Here is a 16,244-nt window from a genome sequence, read left to right as displayed (position 1 = left end):
CCGAATAAGGTCCTTCCCTTTTCTAAGATTGGACCAGTTGAATCTTTGACCAGTTAAGTACACATCAAGTAACCCATTCCTACCTATGAAATCCACCAAGTCAGTCATGCTGTCAGAGTACTTTGGAAGTCCTGCCAAATTTTCAGAAGGAAAAAGCGGGGAATTGAAGTCACCCACAATCATCCAATGAGCATTGTGATCATTTTTAATGAGAGCAGTAATGTCATTCCACATAGTTAACCTTCCCAATCTAATATTAGGGGCATAAACATTAATGAGGAACCAGGAGTCCAGGGTAGAAGAGAGTTTGGAGACAATAAAGTTGGCAGAGGTGGTAATCAAGCTACCAGATAACTTAGAGGGGTCCCACACAGTAACTAAGCCACCAAAGGCTCCACTAGTATCACTAATAAAGAACTCAGCACCAGGCCAAATTTTTCCCTCGATAAGGGAAAAAGGGGCACCAATCATTTTAACCTCTTAAAGAAGAAGAACCTCAATTTTATTTTGAAAAATACAATTCTTGAGAGCATATTGCTTCTGAGGGTTGTTCAGGCCCCTCATATACCATGAGAGAACCTTCATTTCTTACCTCTTATGGACGTCTCCAAGGTCTGTTGCCTGCCATTGGTGACATCTCTTGTTGCTTCCTTTTGTCTAGATAATTTGTGATGTGCAACCCGTCTTTAGGTCTACCCCAACATTAGTCTTCACATTCCTAGTCTCGCGTCTCTGTGTGATCCAACCATCATCAACAGGAAGCTCCAGGAGAGGAGAGACCCATGTCCGAGGTAGGGGTAATAAGCAAAGTAGTCAGACATGAAGGGCCCTTCAATAGAAACATCACAGGAGGGGACCCAATGGACCCAAGGTCTGACATAGAAATGGAGCCATCAACAATCTCTCCCTCCTCCAGAGGGGTGATCATATTTAGAGGGGAGGAGATAAGAACTTCAGGGGGGCCAAGTTCAGAGTTTACCATTTTCAAAGCTAACAACACCACCTCGTCCAACAAGGGGCTGGGGGCTCCCTCAACAACTTTGGCATGTGAGCTGAGGAGATTATTTATACTCTTCGTAAAGGGGTAGTCCTCACAACTAGCCCCAAGACCTTCCATGGAAGCAATATCCTTACTGGGGCCTTCCGCAACTACAGAACTTTTGAGCTTGAGGGGCTTGGGGTCCTACACTTTGCACTGAGAGATAATATGACCCACCTTGCGACATTTCTGGCAAAAGAGGGTTGCATTTTCATAGACGAGGGCTTGAGTCCAGCTACCCAACCTAGACTTGAGAGTAATGAAGTAGATTCTTGCTGACCGTAGTCTGCAAATAGAAGCGCGCATAGACCCATCTAGATTTGGTTATAGTTAAACACCCACATAATGCCCAAAGGTGTTACTTATTCATCTAAAAATGGCTTCATCCCAATGTTCAAGTGGGAGCCCCAGAAGGCGGACCCAAACCAAAGCTATCTTTTGCAGGTCAGTCATTGGGTCAAAACCAACCTTCCATTTGTAGAGAGATAAGTTGCATTTTCCATAGGTCCAACAACCAGAGAGGGTCATTGCGATGTCTTCCTTAGTAGTAAATTTAAAGAGGAAGAGAGCCCCATGCATTGCACTAACTGAGACACTTGCTTTCAGTCTCCATTTATCCAAAACCCATTTCCTAACCATTTCCACTGTAGGTTGGAGAGAGAAAAATTTCCCCACTAGAGTGTTGCTTATGTTTAGTAGAATGCGGTCCAAAACTTTTTCAGGGAGATCAATAGTCATGCCTTCCTTAGTTTGTAAGCAAACAGGGACAAGATTGGGGTCCACCTCCCCAAAATCTTTCTCCATCAACACATTTTTCCATCCCTTGACAGTTGTGCTATCAACAGAGGTCCCCTTATCATTTAGCTCATCATGAGCGATAGAGTCCTTGGTTTAGGAATGGAATCCACAAGCTTGTCACGAACCACCACGATTTTAGGACAATCAACAGTCACTTCCTTTAGGGAGGAGAAAGCAAGTGGTTTATCAACCAGGCCAGGAATCACATCCACCGAAAGGCCGGGTGGGGATACTATAGAAGATGTCAGCACCGTAGAGACCGAAAGGGGACTAGGGTTAGCTGGTTGGGGGGGGGAGATCCCCACCTGCAAGGGCCACCATGGACGGGGTAGGTTCAAATTCAAAAGTTGCAGAGCTTCCACAAAGGGATTTTAGTTTGTTTTAAAATATTAGGTTTGTTCATATTCTCTTTAAAAGTATTAATTTATTAATATTCTTTTAATTGTAATACTAATTGTAACAATGTTTTTGATTAATTAAAAATAGGTTTTAAGGGACCCGAAACCCAGATACATAAGAAAGATATTCAATATAGCAACAAAATACAACAGCAGCAAAACACCAGCAAAAAGACTAGCAACAAAGGAAAGGACAACAAAAGGCCAGCAAGAAATTGGCCTCAAGCCCAGCAAGAGACAACAATGTTATCTAAACTAATTTTTTAATATTAATTTATAATCTTCTTTTAATTGTAATATTTTTTTATTTTTATTTTGCATAAACTTTAAAAGTATTCAATCTTATCATAATTTAACACATTATATAAAAACACATTATACATTTGCACCATCTTATGAAAAATAGTAATTACAAACATGCTAATACATTTTAAGTAATAATGATTTATAAAGATCGCTTCATTTATTTTATGCCACCTTTAAATTTAAATTAAAACTAATTGCAAATTTATTTATTTTTCTCCATAATAATGTTATATTTTATTGATATTCAAAAGGAGATATACAATATTAAGAAGTCAAAATGTCAACTTTCCAAAAACTTCATCATTTGCCAAAAAGAGGCATCCCATCTAACCTAACAGGAGCCTTTTTGAAAAGCTTGTTCACTAATACTACATCATCCAAACCAAAACCTACCCCCGACCAAACATCAAAATAGACATAACAAAATTACAAAAAAGGTGGATGAACCCACCATAGACAAAAAATAGAAGACATCAAATCTGAAACTGAACCAAAACATCATCAACGCATCTTCGAAGAGCTAGCTTCACCACTCAACCACTTACCTACAATTTCTCTCAGCTTTTGCAGACGCAATACTCTCCTCCTCGCACCCTTTGCCTTAGCCTTGGCTCGTTCAATGATAGCATTGAGCTCTTTGATTTGCACCAAAATTTTCAGGGCTTCCCACCCATGTCTTGCCTCTTCCATTCGATGAAACTTGCACTGTCCTCACAACCATCTCACAAAAGGGATTATCACTACCTTAACCCCCTTCCCATCACCCTCCACACCTTCTCCAATATCAAACCCTTCCCCAGGTACCGCCCACCATAAATGAATCCATTTCATCCAAGAAGTCTTTATGAACCAAAGCTTCCATCACCCACCTCACCATTTCAACATTCTCGCCAACTTCCAGGCCCCACACCATAATTAAGGAGTATATGTCCATCCTCATTTTGTATATGTGCTTCACCCTATCGAAAGCCTTGCCCACAATGAGAAAGATACACTGTGCAATATGCTCATCCCAAAAATTAAAAATACCTCGCAGCCTCCTCATTGTTAAATCCCTGTAGAAAGGGCATAACAATTTTCTTGTTCGGAGGGTGAAATTTGCTTCCATTTCACCACCCCGCACAACACCACCACCTTCGACACACTCAAAAACACCACCTTTGCTAAAAAATTTCGCAAAGAGGCATTTCTACCTCTGCTTCTCTCTTGAGTTCGAATAATGTAGAAGGGAAAGGTGATAAACTTATAAGGAACTGCGAGGGGGGGTGAATCGGTGCAAGCAAAAACAACAACATAAATCTAATCACCACTTTTATAAACTTGAAACTTAACAAGTATGCAAGGAAAATAATCACATAAGCTAACATCCAATAGAACATGCACCACATGACACAATTTTTTTTCATGTGGAAACCCAAATGGGAAAAACCACAGTGGGAATTAGTACCCACAAGATTTGCACTCTTTCGGAATGCGCCCTATTAAAGGCCTAGCCCAGTTAGGAGCTTTACAATAATGCCCGATTAAGAGAAGACACTATTAGGAGTCACCTGGTGAGGGGCTTTACAACTTAGCCCTGATAGGAGCTTTACTCTATTAGGAGTAACCTTGCAAGAGGATTTAAACTCAAGTTGTTGAGCTACATGGTTAAGGGATTTATCCAATCAGGCCTGTTAGGACCTACGTGGTTAAGGGATTTTGACTGCTGCAACTATTAGGAAACAACATGTAACTGATCTGCATATAGCACCTTCTGTGCCTGATAGATCCGCTTCAATTTTGCTTAAACCACCGACTATACATCATCACATAACTTCTCTTTTCACTGCACAATCAAATTTTCACTCTAAGCCCTTCATCTGACACATCATCACATACTTTTCCTCTTTTTATAAATATCTCAACTAAGTCGGCTAACAACCTTCTAACAATTTTCTAGGTTCAATGTATCTGGTCAATCTTGCTCAACACCCTTTACTTATGTCGGCCACAAACAAAAATAAAATATCACACTACCGGTTTACCGATCTAAGCTATTCTGCTCTACCGGTTATCTGTTCTTCAAGATTGCTTGCTCTGCTCATCATAACTTGCTCATCCTATTGAATCTTCTGTTGCGGTATGAAACATAGTTGCCTGATACAATCTCCAACACTCCTGCAAAACCACATCACCTCACTCTTCACTAATTTTTTGTACCGTTCACATGAGCATTGCTCTATCACTAATTACCAGTTCTTTGACCTGTTTTACCGATTCACTATTTAACTGACTCCACTACTGGTTAGGCTTTACCAGTTGGACTAAATGACTTAGATGACTGACAAAACATGACTACCATAAATGAAAACACAATACAAGTCATCAATTACAACTCAAACATCATCATCAAGCCAACAAAAGGACCGACAATTAAAATCAATTTCCATCAACTCAAGCTCCTTCATTAATGTCCCTGCAAGTCTTTATTACCCGCCGCCACTTCCAAAACGCTTCTTCGATTTTTGTACTCGAAGTGTACTGGAAGGATATTGCTAAATCCTCAGTCACTTCTAAAAATATTAGATCTCCTCAATGAAAACTTGTCGGAGGTCCTCGAACCTCATTTCACCAATTTCACTAAAGGTTAAAGCCCATTTAGATAGAATGTCCACCTCCAAGTTACCCTACCTTCTAACGTGACTCACTTTGAAGTCTTCAAAATTGTTTAGTTCTTCCACAATATTGAAAATTGAATTCTGTAGATGTCATGCCTTTATGCCACCCTTCATTATTGCCTGAATGATGATCAATGAATCTCCCTCCAGGTGCAACCTTCTAACTCCCAACTTCCTACAAAATTTGACTGCAATCAATGCAGTAGAAGCTTCTGCAATATTGTTTGTTCCTGGGTCAAGTTTTTGTGCTCCTAAAGTCACCACTTCCCCCTTCCAATCCCGAACAATGAATCTTGCTCTAGATGGTCCAAAAATTCCTTTAGATGCACCATCAAAATTGATCTTCCACCATCCCTCTGAAGGTCTCTTCCACTTCTCCTTAGGTTGAGAGGAAGAGCTAGATTGAACCCAACCATGCCCCTTAACGGGACAAAACTAATTACAAATTATTAAGAAATATTTATAATAATTACAATTATAGATTATGTTGTAATTACATTTATTATTAGTAATTAAAATGAACATTAGACTTATAAGAAGAGTTAGTATTAGAATAAGGGTTAGTGCCAAAGGTTAGAATTGAGGTTCAAACTATTTCTAAAACTAAGGTTAGAGTTTTAGATTAAGGACTAGGGATACAATTAAGGAAAAAATAGGATTAGGATTGTATTTAATGTTATAATTAGGTTAAGTATCAAGGCTACAATGCAAATTAATATTAATTTTAAAATTACGGTTATTACAACTAGAATTTGAATTAAGCTAGACATAAGACTAAAATTAAGGTTACAGTTAAACTTAGATCAAGGGTTAAGGGTTGTTAAATTTAGAATTAAAGTTATAGAGATGAGTGTATTATATATTTATATGATGCTAGAGTGAAAACATATTAATTATTATTTTTAAACTTAGAATAATTAAGTAATAACTATAAATATTTAATCAATAAAGCACCTTCAACTTTGAATATCAATTTGTTCATTACATACTACAATTGTGAGCACTCTATACTATATAGTTGCAATACATATGCCTTGAAAAAATATATTGTTTTGAACTATTGTTGAAACCCATGTCCAAATTTATATGTTATATCTCATCTATTAACTAAACAATTTTTTACTAAAAGGGCAACTACTTGCGCCACTAAGTGGCACTTGTTGTTCTTGCCATCAAGGTCCAAACCTTGTCAGAATGCTGTTTTTTAAATGTTTCTATTGAAGATGAGGTCTCCTACTTTGCTAAATGTTTCTATTGAAGATGAGGTCTCCTACTTTGCTGCAAAGCATTTACTGGAAATGACTATCCAGCCATCAAGATGCACTGTGGCATCCATGGTTGGATGCTACATAACTAGTGTTTTGATTTCTCATCAATGAGGATCGTTTGAAGCTTGTTCACCGTACCATTGTTTTGACATGAATAACAACAATCCTCATCAATGAGAAGAAACAACTTCAATTATGTGGCATCCAACCATTGATGTTATGGTACATCAATAATAACAATCTTCATCAATGAAAAGTCAAAACTTCAATTATGTAGCATCCAACCATTGATGTTATGGCACATCCTAATGGCTCAATAACCGTTTCCATATTTACCCTTTAATAAAAAAAAAAGCCAATCTTTAAAATACTAAAGTTTTTTTTTTTTATAATTATTATTTGATTATTTGAAAGCACTTATTTTTCATATTAAACAATAATTCATTTGAAAAACATTCTCATTCAAATAGGGAAAAATAAAAAAAGAAGAGTAAAGATGCTAAAGAGGTTCTAGACGTTTCTACAAAGAAGCTGAAGCATCCTGTTCCTTCCGTATTAGATAACTCTGTCAGCCGCTTGAAGGGTTAAGTTTCTCAGATCAGCCGCTTGAAGGATTCTCTCATTTCAGCCGCTTAAAGGTTTTATTCTGTTAAAAGCCTGAGACTCTTTTAATCACTCATGGCGATGGATTTGAATGCGGATTTGGAGGAGCTCCGGCACTTACAATCAATTGCCAAGAGGCCCAGAGTTGTTTCTTTGCTTTCCAGCGAGATTCACAATTTGGAGAAGGTATGTTAAACTCGCTTCTTTAACACTTCCTTTCAGGGGTTGTATCCAACTATTCTTGACTGAATGTTATCTACACGGGCCTTGTTTAAACCCTCATTATCTTCTTTTTTTACAATACAGTATTGAGTTTTCAGATAGTATGTAGACCAATATTTAAGTTAGTATCTAGTCTGACTTATTCATTAGAAGAATACTTACGCAAGAGGAAAGACCAGGGTAATGGTATGGTCGAGGGGACTGAAAACCAGAGCTTACAGCTTGTTTTATACCTAGTTAAATATGATATAGCGAGGGTTGTGTCTGTACCAATGCTTCACTTATCCTAAATAAAAACGTCTTTTACCGGCGGTCTCAAATGCCGAGCGAGGTAAGCTCGGACTACTTCTATTTTTTCGCCTTTCAAATATTTAAATAGCCCATGCACTAATACGCATTCCTAGAAGTAACCTAATTTGCTACTCAATTTGTGGGACTATAATGCTCTTGTGTTGTCAGGTATTACGTTATTTTGAATTTTCAGAACTTTCCCTTGGTGAGTGGGGTTTTATCTTTATATAAATAAGAATGTTTGATATGAATGTTTTTTTGCTTAAAAAAACCTTGGAATAAATACCCTACACGCGCTAAATATTTCAGTGGAAAACACTGTCTGAAAGAGAAATCTCATTGCAACGAGCATTTTATCATGGCCAAGAAAACAAACAAAAATCAAAATAATTCTTGGCGATATCTAGGATGCTTAATTATTGAGGGATGGCTTCCCAACCATCTTGCCATCACTCTCTTTCAATTATCTTGGTCTTTGCGCAATTACTGGTTTCACAAAAGGAACAGCTGCAGCCCTTGCTCAAGCTTTTTTTAAGCAAATTTATTTGGGAGGGTATCTTTGGGGCCTTTTGCAGGGCTGCCCGTGTGGTACGTAATGAAACTGGTGCCCAGATTCCATCCCTTAGGCCCGGAACCTTCGTATGGTTTTGTTTTTTTGAAGTCCATCACATTGCTGTTAATTGGTTTCTCCTGTAGGATGACATCGACACAGCATTTGCTTCTCCTAACGCCTATACTAATTTTCTCCTGGCTTATTTCCTGTCAATTCATTCCACTGGTTCTCATAATCTTCTCCTTTGTTGTTTCATTCCTTTCTTTTCCCTCTGTATTAATATTAATTATTATGTATTTCCTTTGCATATTCATTGCCCACTCACCCCTCAATTTTGAATCAGAGCATTAAAAAAATAAAGAAAATGCAGATATGCAGCAAGCAGATGACCTCCATGTGTAGCCATTTACATTAATGATGTTTTATTTCCTCACGTATCCTGGTATTTGCTAATAAGAGTGCAAGGGTATATCCCTATCACACAAGTACCTTTAACTTTTTAAACATTTATTAGTTGGCCAGAGCAAGGGTGATTAGATACTGCTTTGGGCTTTTCATCCAAGTTACAGATCGTGATACCGGTTTTGGCTCGGGTTTGGGGGTTAGGTTTACAGACAACACTAAAGCTTAAGTATAGACAATGTAATTGCGACTGCATTGATGATAATAATATTATAAAAAGAATAAAAACTAGAACTCAAGCTAATCAATAATGAGAAGGAAAATGACACTGAGTAGTAACTTTATATCTGTAATTGTATATGTATAGACATCATGTGTGTGTACACACACATACACAATGTATATGTATGAATTGTAATTAATGCCAGAGGCATTCTACAATGCCAGCGTGTTAATAAAAGTTTTCCCTTTTATCTTAAATATCACATCCATTTAAATGTCAATATATTAATATATAATAATAGATGTAAAATTTTCAAAATAAGCAGCACATAAAATTTTTGTCTACATGTATAAAGTAAATAAAAAATAGTTCAAAAGTAGAATTAAATAATTTTTAAGTAAATAAGATAGCTCTAAACTGGTATCTTTTGGCATTTTTAAGATAGGTGTATTTAAGATATCTATGCTTCTATAGACTTACATGGGTGTGTGTAGATATAGATATGGTTGATTAGTCCAAAATATATTAGAATAAAACAGGGGTTGGACCCTGCAATTATAACAAGGGACCTCAAAACAACACAAGGGCTAAGTGATCAAGGATACCTCAAGAGACATAATCAACAGCCACATGTAAGCCTGAGGCCTCCTTATTATTATTATAACACCGCTGCAGAACACAAGCAGGGGAGAAAGCTATCTAGTAAACTGTCCACTGACGTCTTACTTGTTGCAATGAAAACATCTTTATTTAAACTGGCTTTTAGTCTTCAAGATGCTGGATGTGGAATCTCTATTACAGAAAAGCTTTGGAGATCCTTTATGTTTTTGTTTATTGCTTGCACAGCCTTGTGAGCGTAGCACAACATTTCCCAACTTCATCCATTGAGTAGGCTTCCTTCTTGAAGAATATGCTACTAATGCTCTGTCAGTAATATTTAACAGGCATTTTTTCAACAGTTTCTCCTTTTCGATGGCCACCTGTCTTCCCCCTTTGAACTCGACTCTAATGCTGCATTGATATTCTTATCATTTCTCAAAGAGTTTATTTCATCGTCAAGAATTGGCCTCCTTATTGTTATCACTCTTGTCTTTGTTTTAAAAAGAAAGATGCATTCCCCCAAGTGATGGGATTTGAGATCCAAAGCTGAATTTTGTCTAATTAAAATCCAAGGGCTGGATTTTTAAAGCTATAGTTCATTCTAGTGGTAGCTTTCATTTCATTTTTTATGTTTAGGGAAGGAATAGCAGCTCTTTGCTTGATTTTTTTACCTGTTTTAAGTTATTCCAGTGCTCCTTTTCTTTGCAGGCTCCAGCCTGATCAGGATATTATTTCCAGATCATTTATCTCCGATCTCTTTTTTGATAAGCCTTCATGGGAAGATCAAACCCAGAAAGTCTTTCCTGCAGAGGCTCGTTACGCTTATAGCCTTATAGTGAGTGACAGAACTTTTTACCTTAGAAGGGTCCAAGATATTGATTATCTAAATAGTCCGCATAACAGTTTCTGCAAGGTAAATGAGGTTAGAAACAAGAAGATGATGAAAAGGCAGCAGAATATTTTTTTGTAGACTGAGGAAAATATTTGCAGGCAAATTAAAGATGGGATGAAAGGTAATACAGAAAAATTACAAGAGACTGTCACAGTCTAAGATGCAAGAGAGCCAAAGTCAAGAAATAGCAAATATTGACACAGCCTAGTTGATGCTGACACAACTGCATACGAGGCATGCCAAACTACAGAAATCAACAATGCCTAAACCAGAAAAAACTGCTTCACTACCCACGACACACCTCTGTTAACAAACAGCCTTTTCTCGAAGAACATATATATTATAGGATTAGTCCTAGCCTTGCCAACAATTTGAAGTTCCATTTACACTTGAGAGCTACCTGCTATTGCAGAAGATAATTAATACAAAAATTGGCCACCTTTTTCCAACATAATCTTACTTTTTGGAAATAGAAAGACTATGTTCCTCCATTTTGATTTAAAATTATAAACAGATCACCCTTAAACAAGAGTTTGAAGTACAACATAATTAGGTCCTCGCTTTTGAGGGGCACATCCTCTTATATTGTGCTGTCTTTGGGCTTTGCAAATGGCTTGATGTGTTCTTGCGAGCCATTGGCTCTTTTTCCTTTGATGGCAACTCCACGAACATTCAATCAATCTATTGCTGTATTTCTCCCCATAGAATTTTTCCATGCACTGTTTTCCACACTCTTGCTTATGGCTGCATTGAGAATGATAAACTTTTATTAGCACTTCTGCTCTGGAATCAAATGAGGCATGTTCAATCAAAAGAGTGTTACTAGCTGCTCTGGATTAGTCTTCAGAGCCATGAAAATTGTAGTGGGGCTTGTCCGGTTGATGATTCAGGGAGTGCTCTAGTGGTTCTCTCTCTTAGAAACTCAACTCTTTAGGAATTCCTAGCAGATCCTGCCATAGTCTTTGGAGATGTTCAATTTCAAAAGTATTCCTTTCTTGACTAATTTTAAGGGAGTGGACAAATTACCATTTAGGACTGCCTCCTCTTTACAGAACCACCCTGTTCTCGAGAGATATAATATGTTGAGGACAGGCTGGAGCTTGATAGCCATCATTTTGGAGGTCATCTTGTAGAGTCATACAGAGAGAAATGTGGCTGGAAGTAAAGATTTAGCTTCTGCACTCTTAGGAATTAAATAATAAATGACAATTTCAAAGATTATATGTTTTATGAGAGTTCCTGACTTTTTCTTTTTTTTGACTTCCATGCCTAGTTACGCCTATCTCTTTTGAAAGAAGCAAGCAGGGAAGCCCTCAAGCCATCTGGCTTTATTCCCTTATATTTAAAAAATTGCTTTTCTAACCCACTATCAAGACTGGTTGAGTCAGAGATTGATTATGTCTCTTTGTGATGATATTAGGATTACTGGTTAAGGAACTTTCCCTAGCCTCCTTATTCTTTTCATCCTCTGTAAGGAGTTCCTAAAAAGAACCTAGCCACCTACTTATCAATCTGTGTGCGCGTATCCAAGTTCCTCCTTATTCACTCATCACGAATTGATCGAGTATTATTGCACCATGGAATCATCTGCACAAATATTCATTAATACCTGATATAGTGGAGACGGCACAGCGTTTTGTGCTATTTGGAGAGGGAGGGACCGGTGAAGGGTGTGATGTTTAGTGGGGTATAGTTGTTTTGCATTTCATCCAATCCTTGTGAAAATATCTACTTGTTAACTTGATACATTAAATCTGCTTTACAACTCTAGAGTTTGTACATGAATTGAGTCTTATATAAAATAGATATTTACTATCATATCATCAGAATTATAATGATCAAGATTAACAGAATTTACTTATTACCATATTCTAATGCTATATATTTATAATAATAGAATGCCGTACCCTATACAGCTGAGGTACTAGCAGTTGAAACTTGTGATATCTAATTTTTTTCTTTTCCTAAATAACTTAGAATCTAATTTTTTCTTTTTTCTGTTGTCTGTAATCATGTGATAGGCTCAGCGTGCAGTCGAGGAAAGTAATCAAGTCAAAGCAACACCCATACAAACACCTCTACAAATATCCACTGCAAGAAGTTCAGAGATTTCCTACACAACAGTTGGATCATTCAGCTGGGATCAAGAAAATGAGAAAGTCAAGGTGAATCAGCAGGAATTTAAGTTCCCAAGCTTCTGTGTTGTCCTGTTTATAGACTACAAAGCCTGAGGCTTGTAATTGCATAATACAGCTGTATTAAGTGATTCCTTTTGCTATTAAATTTGTTGTGTTTTGCAGATATACGTTTCTCTAGAGGGCGTAAATCAAGAGCAAGTTGTTTCCAATTTTCAGCCTTGGTCCTTTGATGTCAAATTCCATGACGTACAGGGGAAAAATTACCGGTGTGCAGTGCCAAAATTAAATAAGGCCATTGTGCCAGAAAAATGTCGCCTCACTGTTAAACCTCATCGTGTTATCATTACCCTTCAGAAAGCTGAGAAGGGTAATTGGCTAGATTTATATTTCAAGGAGGATAAGGTTGACAACTCGCAGCTCTCTTCTTAAATATTTTTTAAATTTTAAATAGGGCCTATTTTTATCATGAAAAATTGCAGCACATAAAGAAAACCTTTACTTGAGATTGTCAATATTTGAGATTATAATCTATTTTTGTTGCTTATCGTGCAGTTGAAGCCAAGTCTTGAAAACAAAGCAGACCCGATGGCAGGAATAATGGATCTAATGAAGGTGAATACATTTTAAATATCTTTAAGATAACCATATTTTCTTGTTGCAGGCTTCTATATAGTACATATGTATGTTATTGGGGAAGGAAATCGCTCACTCATTTGTATAAAGAAGAAAAGTTTTAAATCTTAACTGTGTAATTTCTGATTGTGCCAATTGCAGATATATTAGATGATCTGAGTTCATTTTTAAAATCCAATTACAGCACGAGAAATTTATATCTATGATTCTCATTCTCACTCCCACACTATAATTTCATACTTGTTTTTTAAGTTTCTCATCTGGTTTTAGCTACAAGAACTTTCTGATTTTCTTTTTAGCAAAGAAAGGGTGTTGAGATCTATGTTAGAGCCTCATTATGCATGATGAGGGTGTTTTGAGTTTGCAAGTCTAATTTATCATCCTTTTTGCCTCTTACAGAATATGTATGATGAGGGTGACGAGGATATGAAGAGGACCATAGCTAAGGCTTGGAGTGAAGCACGGTCTGGGAAGAAAGCTGATCCACTAAAGGGTTATGGCAGTGATCTGTAGCTCCTAGCAAAGCATTGGTTCAAGGTTAAAGTGTTTTCTATGGCATCACGAGGGAATTGAGAGCTGTTAAATGTACTTGGTTCTATTTAGTATAGGAACGAGAGTAGGACATATTGTAGTATACGGTTTTCACAATGTAATAGTCTTTGTCTAGACCTGTTGATGATTATCCAGGGTGTAAGTGGGTCGGTTACTTCACAGGTTCATTGATTTCATTGAGAATGAGCCTTCCAAAGGTGGATGTTTTTATTCAACACGATTTCATTGAGAATGAGCCTTCCAAAGGTGGATGTTTTTATTCAACACGATTTCAATGAGATGGTGTAAGTCAATTATACAAACAATACAAGCAGTATACTGAATGATGTTTCCAAGGCCTTGATCAAGCAACGTCATATGCAATCCATGCTGTCTTTCTTGTAGGGTAATTTGTTAATGGCAGATACTTGTTTTCGAGCTGTAGTACTAAGATTTACGAGTCATGTTTCTGTTTCATCTGTTAATTCACTATGTTAAAGTGAGTTTGCTTGTATACAGTCAACTTTACGATATCGATCATTGGATTTTGGTAGATATTTTGTATTCAAGCTACCCGCAGTAATGTTTTTAAGGAACTCTTATCCTTGTTTCATCTGTTAATTTATGAAATTCTGCATACTAGATTATAGTTATTCAAGTGAGATTGATTTCCAAAAGAATCGTTATAACGATGTAATAAGTATATCACATGTAAAGTCCATGCATCCCAAGTGGACAATAATTTAATTTTTATGTTACAAAGTGATGTTACCCTTTGTAGACATTTCACTTTTTCTTTTAGTAAAATTCTTGAGGGCTATGACATCTAGATTATTTCAGATCTACACCTAGATGGAGGATTTAAAACGATATGATGTGCAAGCTAGATGAATGCATGATTATGCTAGATTGATCTAAGAAGTTAATTATGCTAATGATATGCATTGATTATGCTAAATGATTCAACAATTATGCTAGAATATGATCAAATTAAGCTAGATCTAAGATGCAATAAATGATATAACAATGCTAAACTAGAATGCTAGAAATTATATGCTTATAATAACAATGTTTGAGATGAAAATGATTTGGGATGTGCTTATAATAATAATGTCTAAAATGATAAGAGAAGGGATCCTTTGTGCTCCAAAATGGGGGATATTTATTGGATTTCCAAGGCCATGGGTGAGGTGGTAGGAATCAACGGTCAAGATCGAGTCTGAAGATATCAAGGGTCAAATTGGAGGAGACTGGAGAAGAGGTTGGAGGAAGGGACACTTTTCATCTCTATGGTGACAAGTGTCAAGGAGCTTTGCTCATGAGAGGGCAAGTGTCCAAGGGAGGAGATATGTGGCATAAGTGCCATGTGTCTCAAGGGAAGGATATCCACACGATAGGAGGTTATGATGTGCAAGATAAGATAGTGTTAGCTAAACCCAAGATTAGGTGGAATGGGTTAGGTTAGGGGATGGTTAGGCTAGGTGGTTAGAAGTTAGGAGGCATGTGGGTAATTTTAATTTAAAAATTCAAATAATAGGAAAATGTTAATTAACTTTCAACAATTATAAATTTATTTGTTTTAATTAATTAGGGGATTAGAATAAATGAATTAAATGGGGGAGGATTAATTAATCAAAGAGGATTATTGAAATGAACATATTAAATAAATCCTTAGATTTATTAATAAGCAGGTGAAAGGGAGAATTTAATCAAATTGCTAGTGAATTCAATTAAATTGGGAAGGGGGGTTAGTTAAATAATTGCTTATTTAATTAATTATCTTTAAACCATTTTTAGGTGTGTACAAAAAACATTAAAGCATTTAATTACATAAGATCAACAACTCCATTTTCTAATATAAAACATATCACCTAAACCTCATTTCACTTATATCAAAATTACTTGATGGTTACATCATTTGCCACATGGGCATGTACATAATACAATACATCTAATCTAAACATATGTACATTATAATAGATGAATAAAATCTCTGCCTAACTCACTAAGCTAACCATATTCAAGAGAAGCAACTCGAGAATGCACAAAGCCAATCTATGCATAAATAGGTTCAAAATCCCCCATGGAAGAAGGCAACTACCACCCGACCATGTGGACCCCGAAGGACCACCCCCCATGCTAGGAGATAGGCATAAGATCCTCAAGCACACAAACAAAGGATAGACAATACATCGTCTAAACTCACATCCATTGGGTAAAGGTACAATCAACATACACAGAGATAAATCTCATAACAAGTAAATTTCAGAAGCTATAACACAGGGGCAGGACACTAGTGCTCACAAGGGGAGAGTGTCATTGCATAGCTTGATATGGGTTATCCTGGTAGGTCTCCATAGGTCCCGACTCCCATCCCGGGTTATCTTGGCAGCCTCTATTGACCCCGACCCCCATTCAAGTCTCATGCGGAACCAACATACCTTTCAACGGGACAAGGTAGTTGATCATGCCATTCTTGGCCTTCCCACCTCATCTTGAGCCTAAACGAGCATTCAAGCCATGAGTGGGGCATACATTATCTTGATTAATGTGTTTAACTACCCAACCCCCTAATTCATTATTTAGGTTATTACTTATTAAGAAACTCTCCTAATGGGTTATCTTGGCGATCGCTTTAGAACCCTGACCCCCATGGAGAGCCACTCCCCCTCATGACACTAAGTCTACTC

General features: G+C 37.0%; 1 protein-coding gene across 1 annotated transcript; it reads left to right on the top strand.

Annotated features, from left to right (window-relative positions):
- Window positions 1-6,931: 6,931 nt before the first annotated feature.
- On the top strand, window positions 6,932-14,167 carry LOC131038731 (uncharacterized). Its single transcript, XM_057971604.1, has 5 exons — window positions 6,932-7,255; window positions 12,274-12,417; window positions 12,553-12,792; window positions 12,943-13,002; window positions 13,423-14,167. The coding sequence occupies exons 1-5, from the start codon at window positions 7,145-7,147 to the stop codon at window positions 13,534-13,536; spliced, it is 669 nt and encodes a 222-aa protein (XP_057827587.1). The 5' UTR covers window positions 6,932-7,144; the 3' UTR covers window positions 13,537-14,167.
- The last annotated feature ends 2,077 nt before the right edge of the window (window positions 14,168-16,244 follow it).

Source organism: Cryptomeria japonica, chromosome 3, assembly GCF_030272615.1.
Source record: "Cryptomeria japonica chromosome 3, Sugi_1.0, whole genome shotgun sequence".
Taxonomy (NCBI): domain Eukaryota; kingdom Viridiplantae; phylum Streptophyta; class Pinopsida; order Cupressales; family Cupressaceae; genus Cryptomeria; species Cryptomeria japonica.
The sequence above is the reverse complement of the archived record's forward strand: the minus strand, read 5'-3'. Positions and strand labels throughout refer to the sequence as shown.